General features: G+C 60.3%; 1 protein-coding gene across 2 annotated transcripts; it reads right to left on the bottom strand.

Moving 5' to 3' along the window:
* Nucleotides 1-8,916: 8,916 nt before the first annotated feature.
* MKNK2 (MAPK interacting serine/threonine kinase 2) lies at nt 8,917-24,023 on the bottom strand. Of its 2 annotated transcripts, XM_050770450.1 has the most exons (13): nt 23,772-24,023; nt 19,608-19,695; nt 19,371-19,472; nt 19,190-19,287; nt 15,015-15,094; nt 14,644-14,717; nt 14,291-14,395; nt 14,132-14,187; nt 13,953-14,048; nt 13,377-13,571; nt 12,473-12,637; nt 11,576-11,619; nt 8,917-11,297 (listed from the first exon to the last, which is right to left on the bottom strand). In XM_050770450.1, the coding sequence occupies exons 1-13, from the start codon at nt 23,820-23,822 to the stop codon at nt 11,054-11,056; spliced, it is 1,398 nt and encodes a 465-aa protein (XP_050626407.1). In that variant the 5' UTR covers nt 23,823-24,023; the 3' UTR covers nt 8,917-11,053. The 2 variants fall into 2 exon arrangements, with proteins under 2 accessions (XP_050626407.1, XP_050626406.1); XM_050770449.1 differs by having other exon boundaries at nt 19,371-19,695; nt 23,772-23,895.
* Nucleotides 24,024-24,476: the final 453 nt, after the last annotated feature.

Raw genomic sequence — 24,476 nt, 5'->3', positions numbered from 1 at the left:
CAGGAAATAAAATGTGTGTGCGTCCTTCCACTCTGCAGAGGGAGGAGAGAGATCCTGCTGGCCTCCTCCCCGCCCTGGGGCAATAAATCAACCCTCAACACATTCTGTTTTTGTTTTGAGAAGGAATCTCGCTCTGTCACCCAGGCTGGAGTGCGGTGGCACAATCTCGGCTCACTGCCGCCTCCATCTCCTGAGTTCAAGGGATTCTTCTGCCTCAGCCTCCCAATAGCTGGGACTACAGGCGTGAGCCACCATGCCCGCCTAATTTTTGTACTTTTTTTTTTTTTTTTTTTTTTTTTTTTTGAGACGGAGTCTTGCTCTGTCACCCAGGCTGGAGTGCAGTGGCCGGATCTCAGCTCACTGCAAGCTCCGCCTCCCGGGTTTACGCCGTTCTCCTGCCTCAGCCTCCCGAGTAGCTGGGACTACAGGCGCCCGCCACCTCGCCCGGCTAGTTTTTTTTTTGTATTTTTTAGTAGAGACGGGGTTTCACCGTGTTAGCCGGGATCGTCTCTCGATCTCCTGGCCTCGTGATCCGCCCGTCTCGGCCTCCCAAAGTGCTGGGATTACAGGCTTGAGCCACCGCGCCCGGCCATTTTTGTACTTTTTAATAGAGACGGGGTTTCACCATGTCGGCCAGGCTCGTCTCAAACTCCTGACCTTGTGATCCGCCCGCCTCAGCCTCCCTAAGTGCTGGGATTACAGGCGTGAGCCACCGCACCTGGCCAATCCTCAACACATTTATTGAGCACTTATTGTGTTCCAGACCCTATGCAGACTTGATCATGTTGACTCTTGAATTCATTATTATTATTACTTTATTTTTTTTTAGAATAGAGATGGAGGTCTCACTATGTTGCCCAGGCTGGTGTCAAACTCCTAGCCTCAAGCAATCCACTGGTCTCAGCCTCCCAAAGTGTTGGAATTACAGGCATGAGCCACTGTGCCCAGCCATTATTATTTTATTTATTTATTTATTTTTTTTTTTTTTTTGAGACGGAGTCTTGCTCTGTCGCCCGGGCTGGAGTGCTGTGGCCGGATCTCTCAGCTCACTGCAAGCTCCGCCTCCCGGGTTCACGCCATTCTCCTGCCTCAGCCTCCCAAGTAGCTGGGACTACAGGCGCTCGCCACCGCGCCCAGCTAGTTTTTTGTATTTTTTAGTAGAGACGGGGTTTCACCGTGTTAGCCAGGATGGTTTCGATCTCCTGACCTCGTGATCCGCCCGTCTTGGCCTCCCAAAGTGCTGGGATTACAGGCTTGAGCCACCGCACCCGGCCTGTGAACAGGTTTCTTGACTATTTCTCGGTCTCTCGGTCTATATCCTCCCAACTCAGGCTTGTCTCTCGCCGCAGTGGGGCTCAAGGCAGTTGCACCTCGGCACAATTTTCTTCGTGGTTTTAGCTTTTTCTGGAAAATCAGCTTAGTCTGCCTACCACAGCCGCTCTGCTTCCTGTGGTAAGGCCACTTTCCCTGGGCACAGAGAGAGTCCTTGCCCCTCTAGCGCCGCCTCCCTTTGTGGGATTGGCGCTGGCCACACTTCTTACAGAAAGGCTTTTGGGGCTGGGCGTAGTGGCTCACGCCTGTAATCCCAGCACTTTGGGAGGCCGAGGCAGGTGGATCACGAGGTCAGGAGATTGAGACCATCCTGGCTAACACGGTGAAACGCTGTCTCTACCGAAAATACAAAAAATTAGCCGGGCGTGGTGGCAGGTGCCTGTAGCCCCAGGAGAATGGCGTGAACGCGGGAGGCGGAGTTTGCAGTGAGCCAAGATCACGCCACTGCACTCCAGCTTGGGCAACAGAGCGAGACTCCGTCTCAAAAAAAAAAAAAAGAACCTGGGTTTTCGGAATGTTCACCATGTTTGCAGGAGCGTTATTGGCATGGAAAAAAAAGGTTTTTTTTGTTGTTGTTGTTTTGTTTTTTTTTTTTTGCCAGAGTCTTGTTCTTGTCGCCTAGGCTGGGGTGCAGTGGTGCAATCTCAGTTCACTGCAACCTCCGCCTCCCAGGTTCAAGCGATTTTGCTGCCTCAGCCTCCTGAGTAGCTGGGATTACAGGTGCCCGACACCATGCCCGGCTAATTTTTTTACTTTTAGTAGAGACAGGTTTTCACCACGTTAGTCAAGCTAGTCTCGAACCCCTGACCTCAGGTATCTGCCCGCCTCGGCCTTCCAAAGTGCTGAGATTACAGGTATGAGCCACCATACCTGGCCAAATACGTATTTTTTTTAAAGAACAGCTTTGGGTTTCGAAGAAATTGTGAAGGTCACAGGGTTTCCGCACAGTCCGCACCCCACACCTGGTTTCTCCAACAATCTGTTTGTGTGCTGCTGTCTTTTTTTTTTTTTTTTTTTGAGACAGAGTCTCGCTCTGTCGCCCAGGCTGGAGTGCAGTGGCACAATCTCGGCTCACTGCAAGCTCCACTCCGCCTCCCGGGTTCACGCCATTCTCCTGCCTCAGCTTCCCAAGTAGCTGGGACTACAGGCGCACGCCACCACGCCCAGCTAATTTTTTGTAATTTTAGTAGAGACGGGGTTTCACCATGTTAGCCAGGATGGTCTCGAACTCCTGACCTCGTGATCCACCCGCCTCGGCCTCCCAAAGTGCTGGGATTACAGACGTGAGCCACCGCGCCCGGCCATGTGCTGCTGTCTTTTCAAAGGATCCCAAATCACTGCTGCAATGTAGAGGTGATTCTGCCATGAAGGATTCAGTCTGCTCCCGCCCCTGACCCGGTGGGACACATGCGCAAACCCTGGCCTGGGCACCTGTGAGCCAGAGCTGGTGGTTCCCTTCACAGAGGGGCAGACTGGGCTCTGGAGGCTGGGGGTGGCCTCGGTCACAGCCTGTGAAAGCCTCCCAGTTCCTCCAGCTCCAGAATTTTCCTGCCACTCTACAAGAAGAGACTGGAAGAGGGCGGGATTGGCAGAGAGGAAACCACAAAAACAGGATTGAGAGCAGCAGCTCAGAAGACAAGCTGTTCCTGGCAGGCAGCCGGGGGCAGGCAGCGGTCAGCGGGGGGGCCTGGCAGGGCCGGGCGGGGCTCGGTGCCACCCGGGAGGGAAGTGACTTGGCCTATGGGACCTCCCACACTTCCTACACACAAGCCAGGCTGGGCAAGGGAGAAGGACAGCAGGCCAGGGAGCCCTGAGGATGGCCGGGTGGGGCCGTCTGTGCGCTTTCATTCATTCATTCATTCATTCATTCAATCTGTTATGTGTGAGGTCACAAACTAGGACAAAGGAGGAGACAGCTGAGCTCAGCCCACCTTCCAGTGTGGCGGATGAGTAACCCAGGGCAAGAAATGTTCACAGATGGTCATGCGGGCTGTGACGTGGCCTGAACTCCTAGGGAGCACCTGCAGAAGTGCTCCCAGATCCGCGGCTGAAGGGTGCAGGGGAGAAACCAAGTGCAAAGGATGTTGGTGAGGCCCCGCTGGAAGGGGGAGCAGGTGCATAGACCCTGCATCCAGAAGCAACTGGGGCCGGAGAAATTGAGAGGAGGGCAGGGTTTGAGGGGGAGGCTTGGAGGCTGGGAGCCCTGAGCCTTGAACTCCTGGGCTCAAGCTATCCTCCCACCTCAGCCTTCCAAAGTATTGAGATTACAGGTGTGGGTCACTGCACCCAGACTAAATAAAATTATTATTATTATTATTATTATTTGAACCTAAACTAGGTGCCAGGGCAACCAAGAGCACTTTGTTTTTGTGCTGTGGGCAATGGGGAGCCATGGGAGGTATTAGAGCAGGGGAGGGCCATGATTGGTTTTAATTCACTAGGAGAAAGGAGGCAGAGGCAGGAATGGGAGCTGGAAGGTCAGCAAGGAGTCTGGGGCCTTGGCCTGGGGTAGCAGTTGCAGGGAGGACAAAAGTGGGGGTGATTTTGAGAGGAGACTTGGGAGTTGAGATTCAAACGGTGTGATGGGGGGAAAGGAGGAGAAGACAGGGAAGACCAGAGCCAGGAGAGAAGAGAGACCCCAGGGATGGGGCTGAGGAGGGAACGCTGTCTGCAGCTTGGACGAGGCTCAGCCAGGTTAGCCGCAGCACCCAGAGAAAACCTGGGGGCTTGGGCCCTGTGGGTTTCTGGAGGCTGCTACCGTCAAGGGTAGAGGCCAGACCCCACCCTGTGCTCATCTGGCCCAGCCCTCTGTTCTCCAGATGGGGAAACTGAGGCCCGGGTTGGCAGTCCTTATCTTGCCAGCTCCATAACCCCTGCTCCAGGGGACAGCTCGGAACCTCGATTTCCAGTCTGTGCCTTGAGGCTGTGGGGGAAGCTAGCAGAGGACCCTGGCCCCTCCCTCCCACTGCAGATGCAGAACAGGGCTAGAAGGACTGGACTGCATGGCTCGTGGGGTTCAGTCAGGACCATGGGGTGGCCACGAAGTGCCCTGCAGGGGGTGACAGACCCCCCCCAGTGCCCGGCCCACCCTTCACCTCCCCCAGCAGTCAGCCCTGCAGGGCTGGGCCCCTCCTGACCATGGCTGTGGTCTCTGCTCCAGCGGGGTCTCCCAGGAGCCCTCCTCCTCTAGGCCCAGCTGGAATCCATCCCCGGGCTATTCACATGAAAAGTCCAGAACAGGCAAATCCCCAGAGACAGAGAGTGTACTAGTGGCCCCCGGGGGCTGGGGAGGTGGGGAGAGGCGGTGACTGCTGATGGGACAGGCTTGCTTTCCCGGGGGATGAGAATGTTGCAGAATTGGATTAGAGGCAAAGGTTGCACAACTTTACATGTGCTAAAAAAAAACATTGAATTTTAGACGAAGTGGGTGAATTACGGTGCTGAGTTTTTTTTTTTGTTTTGTCTTGTTTTTTGAGGCGTCTGACTATGTTGCCCAGGCTGGAGTGCAATGGTGCAATCTCGGCTCACTGCAACCTCAGCTTCCTGAGCTCAAGCGATTCTCCTGCCTCAGCCTCCCTAGCAGCTGGGATTACAGGCACCTGCCACCACGCCAGGCTAATTTTGTATTTTTAGTGGAGATGGGGTTTCAGTGTTGGCCAGGCTGGTCTCAAACTCCTGACCTCAGGTGATCCTCCCACCTCGGCCTCCAAAAGTGCTGGGATTAGGAGAGTGAGCCACCGCGCCCGGCCAGGTGCTGAGTTTTATCACAGTAAAACGGTTATCCGAAAAAATAAAATGCTGCCTGGGTTCCCTGTTGCCTTTGGGGTGCAGCCCCCTCCCCCGCCGTGGTCGAGTGTGTCCCCCACACGGTGCTTACTCTCGCGCTCCAGCCTCTCGGTGTGCGGGTACCATAACCTTCCTTCCCCTCCTCACGCCTTCTCCCACGCAGGCTCCTGGGGCAGGGCAGGGAACCCTCCCGTCCTGAGCGCCATCTCTCTGGCCTCCAACCCGCTCCGCTTCCAAAGCCCGCCCCTCCAGACCTCAAGCCCCGCGTTTCCAGGCCCAGACTTGGCCCCAGACACAAGCTCCACCCCGACCTCCAGTTCATAAGCCCCACCCCTCTGGGCAAAAGCTCCGCCCCCCAGGCCGTAAGTCTCTGCCTTCCAGGCCTCAGACCTCACCCGATACGCAAGCCCCGCCCCTTCTGGGAACCTCCCCCATGCCCCGGCCCTCCAGGCCTCAAACCTCGACCCAGACGAGGCCCCGCCCCTTCAGATTCCAAGCTCCGCCCTCCAAGTCCACGGCTCCGCCTCCAAATTATAAACCCCCATTCCCAGACCCCAAGTCTCGCCCCCTCCAGTCCTCAAGTCCCGCCCCCTCCGGCGACGTCATCGGTTTCTTTGTTGCTGGGTTTCGTCGCTGCCCTGCGCTACCAGCCTGTAGCTCACCTGGCTGCCCTTGGATCCCGCTTGGATCCAGAAACTGAGGCACAGAGTAGCCTGGACACAGCTGGGATTTCAGCCCAGGCTGGCCTCCTTAACCATCAGGCTTCGCTGTCCTCCTTCCGCTCCCGCCTCCAGGAAGCCCTTCCTGGTCTACACCCAATCCCGGGATGTGAGGTCAGCCCTTGGCCGTCCAGCTCATCTTCTCTGCCACCAGCCCCAGCACAGAGTCCTGACTGCAACAAAAACTTAATAATGGCTTGGCGAGTGAACCCTAGAGCAGGCAGGGGCCGGCCATGCGCGGAAGGTTAGAATTACTAGGACTTGTTAGGTCTCACAGTCTCAAGGTAGCGGCAACAACGTCTGTCACCCTCTCCCAGGAGGAGACTCTGCCCTCCCCCTCCCTTTAAACCTGGGCGGGCCTCGCGCCTCTTGTGAAACCAGAGAAGGTGGCCGGGGTGGCGCCGCCTGACTTCCCAGCAGGTCAGCCTGGCAGCTTCTGCTTCGTACTTCCAAAGCAGAAGTACGCTTGGAACCCTGCTTACTGGAGACCGGACTGGGAACACAGCTGCCATGTTGTGAGGGAGCCCAAGCCACACGGGGAGGCTCCCTGCAGGCGCTGGTCCCCGTTCACAGCTCGCAGCTGAGCCCTGGCTGGGTGTGGGGCTCACGCCTGTAATCCCAGCACGTTGGGAGGCCGAGGCAGCTGGATCACTGGGCCAGGAGTTCGAGACCAGCCTGGCCAACATAGCAAAACCCTGTCTCTACTAAAAATACAAAAAAATTGGCCGGGCGCGGTGGCTCAAGCCTGTAATCCCAGCACTTTGGGAGGCCGAGACGGGTGGATCACGAGGTCAGGAGATCGAGAGCATCCTGGCTAACACGGTGAAACCCCGTCTCTACTAAAAAAATACAAAAAACTAGCCGGGCGAGGTGGCAGGCGCCTGTAGTCCCAGCTACTCGGGAGGCTGAGGCAGGAGAATGGCGCAAACCCGGGAGGCAGAGCTTGCAGTGAGCTGAGATCCAGCCACTGCACTCCAGCCTGGGAGACAGAGCCAGACTCCGTCTCAAAAAAAAAAAAAAAATACAAAAAATTGGCTGGGCATGGTGGCTCACGCCTGTAATCTCAGCACTTTGGGAGGCTGAGATGGGCAGATCACCTGAGGCCGGGAGTTTGAGACCAACCTGACCAACGTGGAGAAACCCGACTCTACTAAAAATACAAAATTAGCTGGGCATGGTGGCACATGTCTGTGATCCCAGCTACTCGGGAGGCTGAGGTGAGAGAATCGCTTGAACCTGGGAGGTGGAGGTTGCGGTGAGCTGAGATCACACCATTGCACTCCAGCCTGGGCAACAAGATTGAAACTCTGTCTCAAAGAGGAAAAAAAAAAAATTACAAAAAATTAGCTGGGCCGTGGTGACACACGCCTGTAATCCCAACTACTCAGGAGGCTAAGGCAGGAGAATCCCTTGAACTCAGGAGGCGGAGGTTGCAGTGAACCGAGACATAGCACCACTGCACTCCATCCAGCCTGGGCTGTGAGTGAGATTCCGTCTCGGAAAAAAAAAAGGACAGGGTCTCACTCTATCACTCAGCCTAGAGTCAGTGGCATGATCACGGCTCACTGCAGCCTCGACCTCCTGGGCTCAAGTTGTCCAACTGCTTCGGCCTCCCATGCAGCTGGGACCACGGGTATGCACCACCACGCCTGGGTTTTTTGTTTTGTTTTGTTTTGTTTTGTTTTTTGAGACAGAGTCTTGCTCATCGCCCAGACTGGAGTGCAGTGGTACCATCTCGGCTCACTGCAGCCTCCGCCTCCCAGGTTCAAGCAATTCTTGTGTTCTTGTGCCTCAGCCTCCTGAGTAGCTGGGATTACAGGCATGTTGCACCACACCGGGCTAATTTTTGTATTTTCAGTAGAGGCAGGGTTTCATCATGTTGGCCAGACCTCAAGTGATCTGCCTGTCTTGGCCTCCCAAAGTGCTGGGATTACAGGCATGAGCCACTGCACCCGGCTGATAGCCTGTCCGTTTTTTTTTTTTGAGACAGAGTCTTGCTATGTCACCCAGGCTGGAGTGCAGTGGCACGATCTCGGCTCACTACAAGCTCCACCTCCTGGGTTCACGCCATTCTGCTGCCTCAACCTCCCCAGCAGCTGAGACTACAGGCGACCACTGCCATGCCAGGCTAATTGTTTTGTATTTTCAGTAGAGACGGGGTTTCACCATGTTACCCAGGATGGTCTCCATCTCCTGACCTTGTGATCCGCCCGCCTCGGCCTCCCAAAGTGCCAGGATTACAGGTGTGAGCCACCACACCCGTTTTTTTTGTGTGTGTGTGTTTTTTTTTTTTTTTTTTTTTTTTTTTTTTGAGACGGAGTCTTGCTCTGTCACCCAGGCTGGAGTGCAGTGGCCGGATCTCAGCTTACTGCAAGCTCCGCCTCCCGGGTTCACGCCATTCTCCTGCCTCAGCCTCCCGAGTAGCTGGGACTACAGGCGCCCGCCACCGCGCCCGGCTAGTTTTTTGTATTTTTAGTAGAGACGGGGTTTCACCGAGTTAGCCAGGATGGTCTCGATCTCCTGACCTCGTGATCCGCCCGCCTCGGCCTCCCAAAGTGCTGGGATTACAGGCTTGAGCCACCGCGCCCGGCCTGTTTTGTTTTTTTTTAAGAGATGGACTCTCGCTCTGTCGCCCAAGCTGGAGTGCAGTGGCGCGATCTTGACTCACTGCAACCTCTGTCTTCCGGGTTCAAGTGATTCTCCTACCTCAGTCTCCTGAGTAGCTGGGATTACAGGTGTGCACCATCATGTCCGGCTAATTTTTGTATTTTTAGTAGGGACGGGGTTTCACCCTGTTGATTAGGCTGGTCTAGAACTGCTGACCTCGTGATCTGCCCACCTCTGCCTCCCAAAGTGCTGGGTAATTACAGGCATGAGCCACCGCGCCCAGCCGAGCTCAGCTTTTGGCCGCTGTCTTCCCAGCGGTGCATCCAGGCATCCTGGGGCAGAGACAGACCCCACAGGAGCCACTACCTCAAAACTCCTGACTCAGCACCACTGCCAACAACGTGGTTTTGCAACAATAGGTTGGGGGCGGCTCCTTATGCAGTGACAGAAAACTTGAACTCAGGCACACACAGCAGGTTTTTTGACTTTTATTAAATCTTTACAAAACAGAATACAAAATTCCGGCATTGACAGTTGGTGTAAAGGAAAACTTCTGAGCTCCATCAGTTCACCTGGTACAATGGAATTAAAGTGCTTGGATGTTTTTCCCCCACTTAAAAAAAACTTTGAGGTTTTTTTTTTTTTTTTTTTTTTTTTTTTTGTCTTTTAAAAACATCGTAACATTAACACATGGCCGTTCACTGTCCCCCAGCGCTGGGAGCTGGCCTGGGGCCCAGGGTTCTCCAGGATCTTCACTCATTCACAGTAATGGTTCTGACCAGTCCTCCAGGTCGCACATGGATGCGACAGGGGTGGGGAGGGAGGAGGAAGTGACTGTCCCACCTTCAGGAAAAAAAAAAAAGCTGCTAGCAGCTCAGACGCGATGGCTGTGGGCGCCTGCAGCGGGCGGGGGTCTGTTTGCTTGTTCTTTTATACAAAAAGGCAGAGAATCCCCCGTTACAAAACATAGAATCACTGACGGGCGAGACATGATGGGGGAGGGGGGTGGGCGGCCTGCCCCACCCCCCAGGGGTCTTTGGAAGGGGCAGTCCACAGATATGGGCAGTGGGGACCAGGGAGGGCAGAGCACCCCCACGGCCACCGGACTGTGACCATCGTACGAGATTCGGGAGGGGCAGCAGGGCCAGGCGGACGGTCTCCGAGGCCCCCACCCCCAGACCCCCCGACATTCAAGTATTCTTCAAGAACAGGGAAGCAAAGTCAACCGATGTTTTTTTTTCCTTAAAAAAAAAAAACAACTAAAAAACTAAACACAAGGAATCCCGACTGCGGATTTAGAAGCCAGAGGGGGCTGCCCCAGGCGTGGAGTTTGGGGACTGGGCTGGGAAGGGCGGGTGGTGACCCTAGCTGCCCCCGCAGCACAGCCCCGCACACTTCCAAAGTGGAACCCTGTATTGCATAGAACGTCCCCACCCGCAGGGAGGGGCGGCAGGCTCCGCAGCCCCCAGGGGTTGGAGCGTGGAGGGTGGGGGGACTGAGCAGGCCCCTCCATTCCTGGGTGCCCGAAGGGGGGCCAAGGCCGCGGCCATTTTCCTGAAGGTGGCAGACCAAAAACGCTGCCCTGGGGGTGGGGATTCGGCCAGACCCTGGGGTCTGGGCCCAGCTCTAAGGACAAGGACGGAGCTGACAGAGCTTCCAGGCCAGGCCCGAGGGGCGGCGCGAGGCAGGACGTGGCCACGGTCAGACTGAGCCCTGAGAAGGGGCACTCGGTTGCCCCAAGGGGGTGTCTTCAGGACCCCCCACATTGGCTGACAGTGCCTGTCCAGTCCCTCTGCCTGCTTCGGTGGAAATAGCCTCAGGCCGGGCGGGGCTCCTGCCGTCTCAGGCCCTGGAGCGGTGGAGAGGGGCAGCGGCGAGCCCCTGGGGTCAGCTGCAGTTTAAGGTCAAGGTTGGAGGCCGAATCTGGCCACCAGGAGTCCTGGGCAGACAGACAGGCCTTGCAGGAAGCCCCGATTGTCAACTATCATGGGGACAAGGCAGGCGCGGGTGAAGGGCTGGGGGATCCCATGGGGCGGGTGGCTGGGCTGCCCTCCACCTGCCTGCCTGGCCCCTCTGGAGACAGGCAGGTCCTCCCTCCCCAACCAAGCCACCAGGGGTGCTCTCAGGGTGAGGGATAGAGGGGAAGAGCCTGTCCCTGAAATACTGTGGGCTGGGAGGGAACACAGGGGCAGGGCCCTGGGCCCCTCCCCAGCTCTGGAAGATGGCGAACGCTGTGGTCTGCTCTCCTGAGTCACTGCAAGCCACGTGGGCAGATGGCGGGCAGTACAGGTGACCTGGGGGCTTCACAGTACAGGTGAGCAGGGCTGGGGGCCGGGAAGGGGACAAGCCCAGCCACATACCCTCTGCTCACCTCCCCAAGTGCCTGCATTGCTTTTAACCGTCCGAAGGAAAAAATAAGGGGGAGGGGTAGAAACGGGAAAGAAAAACCCAAAAGCAAAAACCTTCTATAAAACGCCCCCCTAGCTGAGCTTAGTGCCTGGGAATCCAGCCAGAGGCGGGGCAGCCCGCAGGACAGCGGCTGGCGATAGCTTAAAAAACCTTTAGATTTGATTGGGGGATGGGTGACTATGTACAAAGGGGAGAGACTTTCAGGCACGGTCTCCCACCAGGACCACGGGGGCCGAGGACAGGCTGGCCCTTTGCCGCCGCTGCGCCAGCTTGGACTGGGAGGGTGGAGACAGCTGCAGGCAGCGTGAGGTAGCTCGGACCAGGACGGGCTGGCCCTGCCCTGCGGCCTCCTCCTCAGCCAGGTCCTCGTCGTGCTGGGCCAGCTGCCGGTTCATGGCGATGGCCTCGGCCGCGAAGGATGTGAGGTCTTTGGCACAGCTGTTCCTGGGAAATGGGGTGGGGGCAGGTGGTCACCAAGGAGGCATCCCTTACGGGACCGCTGGGGTCTGTGCAAGGCCCTGGGGGAAGGGGCTTCATGCCCTCCTCCCACCCTGACCCTGGGGCTCCTCTGAGTGCCAGGGCCCCACCGGGATCTCCACTGAGTTACCAGGCTTGCCTGCATCCCTGACCCCAAAGCAGCTCTCCAGGTCTTTCCCAAGTGTCTTAGCCTGGAAACCCCGCCCCCTGGACTTGGGGGTCCCGAGCACCCCTGCAGGCCTCACCTCTGCAGGACCATCGGAGTGGGCAAGGTGTTCTCCGGGGCGCACTGCAACGAAAGCGGGCAGGGGGCAGGGCTGGAGAGCAGCTGGGGCCGCCTGGGGTGCCGGGTGGGGTGTCTGGCCAAGGGATGCCGTGCCCATCCCATCACCAGGACCCCACGAGAGACCAGAAGGGCACCTGGGTGCCCCGGGAGCCAAGTCCCTGTCCCAAGGTCTCTATGGCGAGGCTCCATGTCCACCTGCCCAGGGAACCCGAGGCTGGGCCAGGCTGAGGCCTGGTGTTGCAGGACCCAGTGAGAGTGGAGAGTAGAGCCCCAAGCCCTACCTCTCCCGGCTGTTCCCAGCCCAAACCCACCTCCGCCCCCCTCTTAACCCACGAGTCTCTGGATGCTTCTGGAAGGAGTTTGGAGGCCCCCAGCCCCTCGCCTGGGGACAGAGTGACCCCAGCTTCTATTTTTAGTAAATCCCCACTCCCTGGGGTGGCAGCTCGGCTCAGATGACCTCTGGCAGGAGAAACACCCGACTCCGCCTGGATCGGAGGCCACACAGGGAAGGGTGGGGGCAGAGCCTGGGCCTGAAACTGACGACAGGCTGGGGTCTCTGTGAGCTGGACTCGCCGTCTGCTTGACTGCAGCTTGCTGCGGAGTGTAGGTCCCCACCACCCTCCAGGAAGGTTCTCTGAGTAGCTGCTTCTGGGAGCTGCCTGCCTGGCCAGCGGGCACCGCGCATAGGTGGGTGGCGGGGATTTCCGCTGCAACCCTCATCCCAGGGCAGAGCCTGTGCTCAGGCCTCAATGCATCTCAGAGTGCCAGGCTACACCCTCGGGGCTTCCCGTGCTTGCTCTGAGGCCACCCTGCAGCCTCCCATACCCTCCCTGGCGCCCCTGGGGCTGGCACTCACCCCCTGAACCCAGGGGTGCTGCAGGACTTGGGCAGCGCTCAGTCTCTGCTTGGCGTCACGGACGAGCAGCTTGGAGATGAGGTCTTTGGCAGCGCAGGAGATGTGGGCCCAGTCCTTGTCGGGGAACTCATACTTGCCCTCCTGGATGCTCTCAAACAGCATGTTCTGGGGACACAGGACACAGAGGAGCTTAGATCTGCCCAAGGAGCTGGATACTGTGCACTGACATGTGGCTCCATCAGGACTCCAACCACCACGAGACCCTTGACCATGCACACCTGGGGCGGAGGGGACTGGGAGCTGGACCAGGAGAGTCGGCTCTACCCAAGTGGAGCTGGATTTACAAAAAGGCAGCTCTGAAGGACCTAGTTCCAAGGGCCACAGGCCACAGATGCTGAGCCTTAAGCAGCGGGCAGGCAGTCTGAGCCTGATCCCCCCAAACCAGGAACATCACTCCACCTCTCAGCTCTCTGAACCCTGTCTGCGTTTTCCCTTGGGCAGGCAAACCTGAAAAGCCTTCAGGAAACTGGAGGACAGGGCGGCACTGCCCTGTGGATGGTATCAGGGAGTAGGGCACACAGGGCAGGTCCCTGGGGGTTAAGGGGGAGTACAGAGTAGGTTCCCGGGGGTCTGGGGAGCACACAGAGCAGGTCCCAGCGGGTTAGAGGGCATACAAGGCAGGTCCCCGGGGGTTAGGGGGTGGTCGGGGGAAGGTCCCCTGGACTTAGGGAGTGCGCAGGGCAGGTCCCCTGGGGTTAGGGGGTGCGCAGGGCAGGTCCCCTGGACTTAGGGGGTGCCCAGGGCAGGTCCCCTGGGGTTAGGGGGTGCGCAGGGCAGGCCCAGGGGAAGAAGGTGTCCAGGACAGGAGGGTGCCCAGGAGAGGAGGGTGCGCGGGCCGCCGCACCTGGCAGGCAGGGCAGGCCTCGCCGCGGTCCCAGCCGCAGTCGCTGCCACAGCGGCCCACGAAGGGCGGGTAACCACTGAGCAGGATGTACAAGATGACGCCCAGGCTCCACAGGTCGCAGCGCTTGTCGTAGATGCTGGCCTCCTCGCTGAAGGCCTCCACCACCTCCGGGGCCATGTACTCCGCCGAGCCGCACTGCGGGCGGGGGAGAGGCGCGTCAGCCGGGGCTTCCCGGCATCACGTGGGAGCCCGGGTAACTTCGGGTCACCTGCACCAGCCGGCTCGGACCCCGCCCCACCCGACCAATCAGCGGCTGCCGGGAACGCGCCCCGCCCAATCAGCAGGTGCAGAGCTCGCCCCGCCCCCACCGCAGCCCCGCCCCACCCGTCCAAACACCGATGGGTGGGGGCGCCTAATCGAGGCCCCGCCGCGTCATCCCGCCCAACCAATCAGCGGCTGTTGCTAAGCGGAAGCCCGAGCTCCGCGGCCTGGAACTGCGGAGCGGCCCAGGCTCCGCGAGGTTATGCAACCGTAGAGCAGGCAGCCGAGCCTCCAGGCCTGCCCGCGGGCCCTCACCGGGGTGAGCAGCTCCGGGGTGGAGATAGGAGAGCAGTCCCCGTTGAGTTTGATGCCGCTGCCCAGGTCGAAATCACAGATCTTCACGGGGGAGACCTGGGAGGGGCCAAGAGGGCCGTGAGCCTGGGGTCCCACGCGGCCACCCCTCCCGCGGGGCCACTCTGCCCGGGCTGGCATACCTGATTGGGGTGCTCACACAGGATGTTTTCCGGCTTTAGGTCCCTGTGGGCGATGCCTGGGGGAGAAGCCACAGAACCACGAGGGGGTGAGGGGCTGGGGGTCTTCCAGGAGTCCTTGGCAGGCGGCCTTAGGGGACTCAAGTCGGGCTCACCACCCACCTTTGTTGTGCAGAAAGTCCAAGGCACTGGCCACGTCCTGCACCACCACGCTGGCCTCCAGCTCGTTGAAGTGCCGGCGCTTGTGGATGTGGCTCAGGATGGAGCCTGGGCAGGGCAGAGCAGGACAGGGGGAACACACAGGTCACCTCAGAGTCCCCGCAAGGCCCGCACCCACCTCCACTTTGGAGGGGATGCCCCAACACCGGCTTCCTCTGGCCCAAAGGCCTTACCCCTGAGCCACCATTTGGGCAGGACACAAACCCCACAAGCCCCCTCCTGCAGGTGGCACTAGGCCCCCATCCCATAATACCTCCCAGCTCCCTCCCTCCCCACAGCCTGGAGCCCCCAGGTACCTCCCCGCATCTTCTCAAACACCAGGTAGAAGCGGTCCTCCTCCTCAAAGAACTCAATCAGCTCTAGAACGTTCCTGGGGGGGGGGGTGGGAGGCAGGAGAGGAGCTGAGGCTTCCTGAGGCCCCTGGGTACCTGCTGCTCAGCCTAGGAGGGGCCCACCCTCTTGGTCCACTGGAGGCTGGGACTTGGGCAATAGGCCAGCCTCACGCTGCCCGCCTGGGGCTGCCAGCCAGCCTTCTTCAGGGAGGGGAACGCAGGGCCTGGGAAACTGGGTGCCCTACAGATGCTTGCTGGGGGTGATGTGGCGCTCAGGCCCTTCATCCGCTGAAAGACGGCTCAGGCCAGTGCTGTGGCAAGGGTGGCTCACCTACCTGTGTCCCTGGCACTGGTACAGCATCTCCACCTCCCGGAAAACCCTGCTCCGAATGTGGCCTGGCTGTTTCTCAATGATCTGAAACAGACAAGAGGACACAGCACCTGGGTTGGCGGGACGCTCACAGCTGAGAAGGGGCCAGAAACTCCACTGCCACGGCTGGAATTCACCACACTTATACCCTGCAACTCTAGAAAGCAGGGCTCACGCCTGTCATCCCAGCACTTTGGGAGGTTGAGGCAGGAGGATCGCTTGAGCCCAGGAGTTTTAAGACCAGCCTGGGCAACACAGCCAGACCCCATCCCTCCAAAATGTTTTTGTTGTTGTTGTTGTTGTTGGTTTTTTTTAAGATGGAGTTTCGGCCGGGCATGGTGGCTCAAGCCTGTAATCCCAGCACTTTGGGAGGCCGAGACGGGCGGATCATGAGGTCAGGAGATGGAGACCATCCTGGCTAACATGGTGAAACCCCGTCTCTACTAAAAAATACAAAAAACTAGCCGGGCGCGGTGACGGGCGCCTGTAGTCCCGGCTACTTGGGAGGCTGAGGCAGGAGAATGGTGTAAACCTGGGAGGCGGAGCTTGCAGTGAGCTGAGATCTGGCCACTGCACTCCAGCCTGGGCAACAGAGCGAGACTCCATCTCAAAAAAAAAAAAAAAAAAAAGATGGAGTTTCGCTTTTGTTGCCCAGGCTGGAGTGCAATGGCACAATCTCGGCTCACCGTAACCTCCACCTCCCGGGTTCAAGCGATTCTCCTGCCTCAGCCTCCTGAGTAGCTGGGATTACAGGAGCCTGCGACCACACTTAGCTAATTGTTTCGTATTTTTAGTAGAGACGGGGTTTCACCATTTTGGCCAGGCTGGTCTTGAACTCCTGACTTACAGGTGATTCACCCACCTCGGCCTCCAAAAGTGCCGGGATTACAGGTGTGAGCCACCACGCCCGGCCCCAAAATGTTTTTTAAGTTAGTGGTGAGCTATGATGTTGCCACTGCACTCCAGCCTGGGTGACAGAGGGAGACCCTGTCTCTAAATTAAAAAAAAGAGATAGAAACATCACACACGGCCGGGCGCGGTGGCTCAAGCCTGTAATCCCAGCACTTTGGGAGGCCGAGACGGGCGGATCACGAGGTCAGGAGATCGAGACCATCCTGGCTAACACCGTGAAACCCCGTCTCTACTAAAAATACAAAAAACTAGCCGGGCGCGGTGGCGGGCGCCTGTAGTCCCAGCTACTCCGGAGGCTGAGGCAGGAGAATGGCGTAAACCCAGGAGGCGGAGCTTGCAGTGAGCTGAGATCTGGCCACTGCACTCCAGCCCGGGCTACAGAGCAAGACTCCGTCTCAAAAAAAAAAAAAAAAGAAACATCACACACCGGGGCCTATCATGGGGAGGGGGGAGAGGGGAGGGATTGCATTGGGAGTTATACCTGATGTAAATGACGAGTTGATGGGTGCAGCACAGCAACATGGCACAAGTATACATATGTAACAAACCTGCACGTTATGCACATGTACCCTACAACTTAAAGTATAATAATAATAAATAAATTAAAAAATAATAAATAAATAAATAAAAAATAAAAAATAAAAAAAAGAGATAGAAAGCTGGGCTCGCCTAGGGGGGCCTGGAATTTACTGCAAGTCAAGGATAAGAAACAAAGAAAGAAAAAAAAAAGGTCAGGTGCGGTGGCTCACGCCTGTAATCCCAGCAGTTTCAGAGGCTGAGGCAGGTGGATCATGAGGTCAGGAGATTGAGACCATCCTGGCCAATATGATGAAACCCTGTCTCTACTAAAAATACAAAAATTAGCTGGGTACGGTGGCGGGCACCTGTAATCCCAACTACTTGTGAGGCTGAGGCAGGAGAATCACTTGAACCCGGGAGGTGGAGGTTGCAGTGAGCTGAGATCGTGCCATTGTACTCCAGCCTGGGTGACAGAGCAAGACTCTGTCTCAAAAAAAAAAAAAAAAAAAAAAAAAAAAAGCCAGTGGGGGCTGCTCTCCACCTGTGACCCTGACAGCCCTCAGAGACATACTTGGGCCTTCTGCAAAATACCCCCACAGGATGTCAGGGTCCCCTGCCCTGGGTGGCCACCCTTCCTGACCCAGAGACAGTCAGCTGTAGTCCTCTGTCTCCACAAGGCGGATCCCTGGTGACCCATAGAACTAGGGAGGCCTCAGGACACCTGGTTGCCAGCCCACCAGGCCCCACCTCACATGTGGTCACAGCACCAAGTCCTGCTCCCCGGCTCCGAGCCAGCCTGGGCAGACACTTACCCATCGCCTCAGCCAGTATCTGTTTGGGGCCCGCCCTGGTTGGCTGCCCCAGCCACTGGTGGATCCAGCCTCCCTGAGCCCCAGAGCCTCAGGAAGCCACCCCACTGTCCCCAGCAGCTCCAGCTGCTCCCCACCACCTTCACTCACAGAGGTGGGGTCAGGAGGTGTCTGCAGCTCCCGACCTGGCACCTGCTGGGACCCTCTTCCCAGGCTGGATACGCTAGCCCCTCTCACTGGGCGGGTGGCTGGCTGCCTGAGCACTCTGCCCAGGGTTCCCTGCCCACTGCGATGGCCTGCTCGCAGTGGGGATGTGGCATTCCACTCGAGTCCCTGGCTCCTGTCTCTGCAGTCCCGTGTCTACACTGAGAAACAAAGCTGCCCCAGCGAGGGGCAAGAGAACAACTGGACGCCAGGGTGTCCTGAAATACCACCGCCCAGGCCACTGCCAAAAGCTGAGCCCAGCAGGCACTGCAGATGGTTCTGGATAAAACTGAACCTCGTCCTGTCCCTGAGGTGGCCGGCTAGAATGCTGCCTCAGGGAGGGGGCGCAGCCCCTCCTGGCATGGAAGGGGCCTATTCTGAGGTCCCAGCTTAGGGGCTCGGCATCCAGCCAGCAGCCTCATGGCACCGGGGGACCCCCAGGCAGCTTCCCGCAGCATGACTCCCACTGAGGGCAGAGGGCCCACACCCCAGTCCCCGTAGAATGAAATGCTCCTCAGACTCACAGGTCCCAGCGATTCGCCTGACTTGCCCAGGACACCTCCTCCTCCCCCTGCCACCTGGCCGGACCAACTCCTGGACATCAGTGGCCAACACCTCCAGCAGGAAGTCCCCCAGGCTCTCCAGATCCCAGCACTGACCACACCAGGTCAAGGTGGCAAGAAGACCAGGGAGGTGGCTCTGAGACACCAATTAGGAACCCCCAGAGGCCACACAGCATGAGTCAGGCTACCTAACCCCCGATCCTCAGTGTCCCTATCTGTCAAACAACAGGAAGCAAGGATGCCTGTGGGGCCGCCAGGAGAGGACTGTGCTCAGAGGGACGCCTGCTGTGCAGAAGTGTTCCGGAGGGGCCTCGTGCTCCTGCACCATCGCCTTGGCCGGCCTGGGGGCTCCCAGGAGGCAGGGACTGTACTGCGCCTGTCCCCGCCTGCTGCCACTGTGGTCCCAGCACCCGGCCAGTAACCTCCCCAGGCTGGCCACCCCTCTTCCTCCACCTCCTCCTCTTCAGAGGAAAGCTCTGGCCTGGCCGTCCACCAGGACCCACAGGCTCCTGGCCAGCCCTGCTCGCCAGGGCACACCTGGCCCTCTTTCGCAGGCAGCCAGCCCTCCCGGGACCCCACCCAGCCCGGGAGCCGCATGCCAGGTCACGAGGGAAGCCTGGAAGATTTCTTGGAATACAGGATCCAACCAGCCCACAAGGTCATAGGGTGACAACCAGGGCCTCAACAGCGCTCCTGCTCCCAGCCCTTCGGTCACACCCTGGGTTTGGCAGCCGCCTCGGGCTAGGGTGACACGGGGCTCTCACGGGCCTGCACTGAGGTTCTCCAAACGCAGAGCCCCTCTGGGCCCTGGGATATGACGTTGTATTTTGATCCTTGAAACCAAACTGTCACGTACCCTCAGGGACGGCTCAGAGGCAGGGACTGCCCAGGGGACCCAGTGGGCACAGTGCCTCTGACTGAAGCCGCCACTCTGGGTGGCCACTCTGGTACCAGACAGGGCCACTCCCGCCGCTGTCATTCCCAACTGGACTCAGGGCCCGGTGGCCGTTTTTAGACACTGGTCTTCCTGGCTCTAGGACGGGGAGCCGGAATGCCACACAGTTTCCACCTCCCCCCACTCCCCGCACTCATCCCATGGCGCTGGGTTCCCCAGGGCGTGGCCGCGGGCCCACCTTGACAGCGTACTCCTGGCTGGTGATCAGGTTGATGCAGGTCTGCACTCGGGCATGAGCGCCCTCCCCCAGCACATCCTCCTGCAGCTGGTAGACGTCTGCCGGGCAGCGAGGCGGGCGTGAGAGGGACCCCGGCTGTCCCCCGCTCCCGGCTCCCCCAATGCCCGCCATCCCTGCTCACCTTCAAACCTGCCCGAGAAGCTGTCGGTGGCCCGGCCGCGCTTCTTCTTCTTGCCCCTCTTCTTGGCGTCCGGGATGTCGATGGGCTGGCTGGCGGGCATGTCTGTTCCAGGAGGCACGCCCAGGGGGCTCAGGACATGGCCCTGGCCGGCTGGTCCCCACCCCCCTGCAGGGGCTGGCCACTGCCATGGCGGCGACAGCGGCTGCCCCGTGCCCTCCTCCCCCTCAGGCCCCTCACCAGGGCGGGCTGAGCACTGCAGGCCAAAGTCAGAGTCTCCGTGGTGGGGCTGGTCTAGAGAGAAGGCCAGCTCGAAGGGGTTCTGCCCCTGCAGGGGAGAGGAGAGGAGAGGCACTCAGACCCCATCCCTCCCCACGCAGCAGGGAGACCTCTCCTGCCCCAGTGCCACAGCGCCCAGGCTGACAAGCCCTGTGCTGAGCATGACGAAAAAATCAACTCGGTCCCCGCTCACACGACACCAGGATCAGCTCCCGATGGGGCGGGCAGCATCAACCGGGGGACCCCCAGCTCCTGGCATTCACCTCCTCGCTGCCCCACACTCAGTGTGTGTGTGGATTTCTTTTGTTTTAATTGATGTTTTGTAGAGATAAAGTCTTGCTATGTTGCCCAGGCTGGTCTTAAACCCCTGGACTCAAGCGATCCTCCTGCCTCCGTCTCCCGGAGTGCTGGGATCACAGGCGTGGCCACATGGGGAAGGTGTTGGGCCTCCTAGCACCTCAGCAAGGAAAGAGCAGGAGATGCAGAGTCTCCTGGGGGGGTCCATGGAATCTGCCAACCCAGGTGGTGATTCTGTCCCCCAGGAGACACTGGGCCATGTCTGGGGACATCTGTGGTTGTGGCTGGTTGGGGGAGCTCCTGGCATACAGTGGGTGGAGGCCGGGGACACTGCTCAGCACCCTGCAGTGCCCAGCACAGCCCCACCCCAGATAAAGACCGGCCCCAACCTCCACGGGGCCGCGGGGACATGGGCCACAGGGACATGGGGCCGTGGGGAAGACCTCCTCCCACCCACAGAGCCCTGGGGGCCTCTGGGAAAGGGGTGCATTGCGGGGAGAGGACAGACACGAGCAGATGGCTCTTGGGAACCCTGCCTCTGATGCCAGGGTTGAGTCACGGTGGGGCCCAAGCCGTGTCTTGCACCTCCGTCTGCTTGTCCACAGAATGGGGATGGCTGACCTCTGGGGCGGGTTGTGCGGATCAAAGGCGGCGGGGCAGAGGGAGGGAGGTGAGTCACTGGGCGGGCTGCCAGCCTGGTGGCTGTGCCTGCTTTCCCACGGCCTCCTGGACCATCTCAGGGAAGCTCAGTCCTCCTCCCTGGGCCTCAGTTTCCCCCATGTAAAATGGCCCACCACCACTTCTCCTTCCCCTAAGCTGCTCCCCTCCCTTTTGCTCAGTGCCTGGGGCTGGCGGGGTGAGAATTCAATGCCTGGTGCTCTGGGGCCTGCTGAAGGTGGGGGCTCTGCCTCCATCACCCCTGCCTTCTGCCCCACCCAAGCCTGGGCACCTGCCCTCCTCCGCCCGTGTCCCGTGTCTGCCCGGCACACCTTCCCTCCGCAGCTCTGTGCGTCTAAGCCCACCCTCACCCACCAGAGGCTCATCTGCTTCCAGCCCCCCAACCTGGCAGCTACCAGTTACTGAGTCAGTACACACGGTGCTGTACCGGTCTTGGGGGCTCACGGGAGAGGCAACCTCAGGCGCGAGTGTGCCAGGCCCTGCCCAGACCACATCCTGCACTCCCATCTCAGTGCCAGACACTCCTGGAGGGAGCCCCTGGTGGGCCCTGGTACCCAGCTAAGGAACCCGCCTTGGGCCCTGGCGGCCAGGATTCAAATCCAGGCCTGCTGCTCTGGGCAGGCTGGGGCTGGGTCAAGAAACGACCCAGCCCCAGGAACGTGGGAGCAAGACCCTGACCGGGGGCAGGAACAGTGCAGGTTACGTAGACTTTGCCCCCATGGAAGATGGTTGGAACATATGCACGTTTCCACAGAGCGTGGCCCAGCACGGGGACTTCCGGCCCTTTACAAGGGGCCAGGCCTTTGAAGCTGGGGAACTGAGGCCCAGTCAGGTTCCTTGTACTACTGAGCTCTCACTCAGCCTCACCTGTCCAGGTGAACCAGGCGGGAGGGGCCTGCACAGGTGGCGGGGGTCCCAGTCCCAGTGAGGATGCTGGGTGCTCTGGGCCAGGTCACTGCCCCTGTCTGGGCCCCAGACAGCCTGAGTGGGGCTCAGAAGAAGTAAGACTCCAGTGGAGCCCATGGGAGACCCGAGGCCAGCAGATGGGTGGAGGCCAGAGGGCAGAGTTTGGGAGGGGCCGAGGGCCAAGCTGCCCTCCTGCCTCCCCACCCACCCTGGCTTGGGCAGATAGCTGCCAGGAGGCTGCTGGGGGAGGAGGGAAGGAAGGGGGGCTCCAACTAGCCCCCATGGGGAGTCAGCACTCCCATAAGGCTCCTGTCTGGAGGCCCCTGGTGGCCCCGGGGCAGCCACCACAAGGCCGGTGACCAGGGTCTAAGGCCAGACTGGCGCTCACCTGCTGTCTGACCTTGGCCTAGTGACCTCGCCCCGAGGTCTGTCACGGGTGAGACAGGAGGCAGCTGCCCCCAACTTGTGGGAGCTCACAAGAGTGAAAGGACCTGAGGGGCCACAGAGCCCAGCGTGAGCCCCTGGCCTTCTCTGGCCACCGTTCCCCCGTGCCAGCCACAGCCTGCAACTCAGCAAAGCTACAGATGGACAGCCGGAGCCACCACGGCGGAGGGGCACCATGAGACTCCACCATGAGACTCCACGGCCTCCTCGCCCATGTACATGGGAACCCCGGGCACACACGCCTGCCGTCTCGGAGCCTCACTTTCCTGTCTGCAAACGGAAAGAAACCCAAGGCGCCTGTAGACGTGCCTTCCTGCTGGGCTGCTGCCTACTGGAGGCAGGGAGGGTATTTCAGGAGACGTGGCCCCAGTCCAGGGAGCAGCCGTGAGTGGTGGGGGCTGTGGGGGCAGATTCCTAGAGCAACCGGTCCTGGCCACCTGGAGAAACACCTCACAGCCAGGACTGCCTGCCAGGCCCTCCTCCACCGAGATGCCCACCTTCCCAGCTCCCAACCGGGCTGCCCTGGTCATGCAGAGGCCGGCCCACAGTCCCGGGCAGTGTGGGCGGTCCTGGCCCCACTGTTCTAGGTCTGGCTGCGGGACTCGAGTCAGCAGGCCTTGGCAGGAGGCGGCTGGAACCATCTAGAAAGTTCAAGTGTGCTTTGGCTGCCTGGCTGGCCCCATGCACTGACCCTGTATCAGCTCACGCCTGACCCCAGGAGGGAAAAGACCACTGTGCTGTCAGGTCCTCCTCTTTCCCGCCCAGCCCGACACTCTGATGGTGCCAGGCCTGCTGCCCTAGGGGAAAACTGGGCATGGGTGGCAGGGGTGAGTGGTGCCCTGGGGTGCTGGCTGGACAGACCTGGGAATTCTTCTCAGAGTTTCCCCTTGCTCCTCCCACCCTGGAGCAGCGCGTGTGTACACACAAGACACAGACACACACACACTCTCTCTCCCCCCTTCTCCAGTCCTGCCTTCCCTACCAGGCAACAGGTCCCTGCCCAAGGAAGCCCAGTGAAGCGATTACATAACCCCGGCCTGCGGGGTGGGGCGGGCTGGCTGACATCACTGCGTCCCCTGGGCCAGGTCCTGCGGGGCCCCTGCCCAGCACCTGCCCTCCCCTTCCCCCCCAGATTTGCTCATCTGAAACCAGCACTCAACAGCAGTCACCGCCCGGGCGGCGCAGAAACTTCCCGCTCCGACAGGAAACAGCGCTTGGGCCTGGGGTGTCTGCAAAGTGCAGGGCTGAGGGGACATCCCATCCCCTCCCCCACAGCACAGGCCCCCTGGGGGTGGGTGCACCTGACCAGCCCGGCCTGGGGATTCTGAAAGGAAGTCCCCAGAAGCCACACGGAGGTGGGAATGGGACTGTGGCCCGCTGACCTCTCCCCACCAGGGCACAACCAGCTGGGCTTGCAGGGTACACCCCCCATAAGCAACATGCAGCGACCGGGACAGGACTGCAGCCTGCTGACCCCCCAGAACACAACCGGCAGGGGCTTGCAGGGGACACATGGCCTGGCCCCCTGACGGGGAGGGGGCTCCTGCTCCCAGCCTCACTTGGGGATCCTGGAGGAAGGACCCGGTGGCCAAGGCTGGGGAGAGGACTGCGGCCTGCTGACCCCCCATCCTCGCATACCGACCCCGCTTCAGTGCATGGCCGGACCGGGCAGCCCCGGGTGTAGGGCGGGGGCCAAGCACGAGCCCCGGGAGCCGATCTTAGGGGCGAGCCGCGCGCCCCCCACGCCGGCCATTCCGGTGGTCCAGCCCGGAGCGCCCCCAAACCGACCCCGGGCCTCACCTTGAACGAACGGTGGAAACCCTGAAGTTCGGCTGGTTTCTTCTGCACCATCTTCTGTCCGGGCCCCGCCAGCGGGGGAGGGGACCGAGGGCCCGGGGGGCGGCCCGAGGGCGGGCGGCCGGACGGGGGGCGGCCGAGGAGGGGACCCTGCGGGCGGGAGCAGACAAAGGGAGGGCGGTGAGCCGAGCTCGGCCTGCCGGGAGCGCGGACCGGGCGGGGGCGGCGGGGGCTCCGCGGGGCCCGTTTCCCGCTACCGGGTCGGGGTCCCCGGGGCCGCCTTGTGGTTCGCACTCACCGGGGTCGGGCTCGGGCCGGGGCCGCAGTGCCGCCGCCGCCCCACGTCGCGCAGCCCGGACCCCGCTCCGCGGACCGCGCGGGGAACAGCGCCACCGCCGCCAGCGCGGACCCCTCTTCCTGGGCCGCCGCCGCTGAGAGGAGCCGGGCGCGTCGCCGCCGCCGCCACCTTTATAGGCCTGGATCCGCTCTGGCCCCGCCTCCGACGCAGGCTCCGCCCGGCCTCGCCCCCTGCGCACGACGTGGGCGGAGCCAGAAGAGGACTCTCTGGGAGCCCAGTGCGGCTGCGCTCTCCGGCGGCAGGCCGTGTCCGAAACGGCTAGCGTACGCCTGCGCAGTGCGGCGCACTGGGGTCTTGCGGAACCCCGTAGCGCCCATGCTGCACGGCCCGGAGCTGGCCTGTCTTTGCCA

The sequence above is a fragment of the Macaca thibetana genome, chromosome 19 (genome assembly GCF_024542745.1).
Source record: "Macaca thibetana thibetana isolate TM-01 chromosome 19, ASM2454274v1, whole genome shotgun sequence".
Lineage (NCBI taxonomy): Eukaryota > Metazoa > Chordata > Mammalia > Primates > Cercopithecidae > Macaca > Macaca thibetana.
This window is presented reverse-complemented; position numbering and strand designations above follow the sequence as displayed.

What these genes read in the sequence shown, in the direction of transcription:
- MKNK2 (XM_050770449.1), bottom strand. Translation starts at nt 23,822, where the DNA reads ATGGTGCAGAAGAAACCAGCCGAACTTCAGGGTTTCCACCGTTCGTTC. An exon ending in TACCAGTGCCAGGGACACAG is followed by an intron (nt 14,718 to 15,014) that starts GTAGGTGAGCCA and finishes CCCCCCCCCCAG; the next exon opens with GAACGTTCTAGAGCTGATTG. An exon ending in GGACTTTCTGCACAACAAAG is followed by an intron (nt 14,188 to 14,290) that starts GTGGGTGGTGAG and finishes CTTCTCCCCCAG; the next exon opens with GCATCGCCCACAGGGACCTA.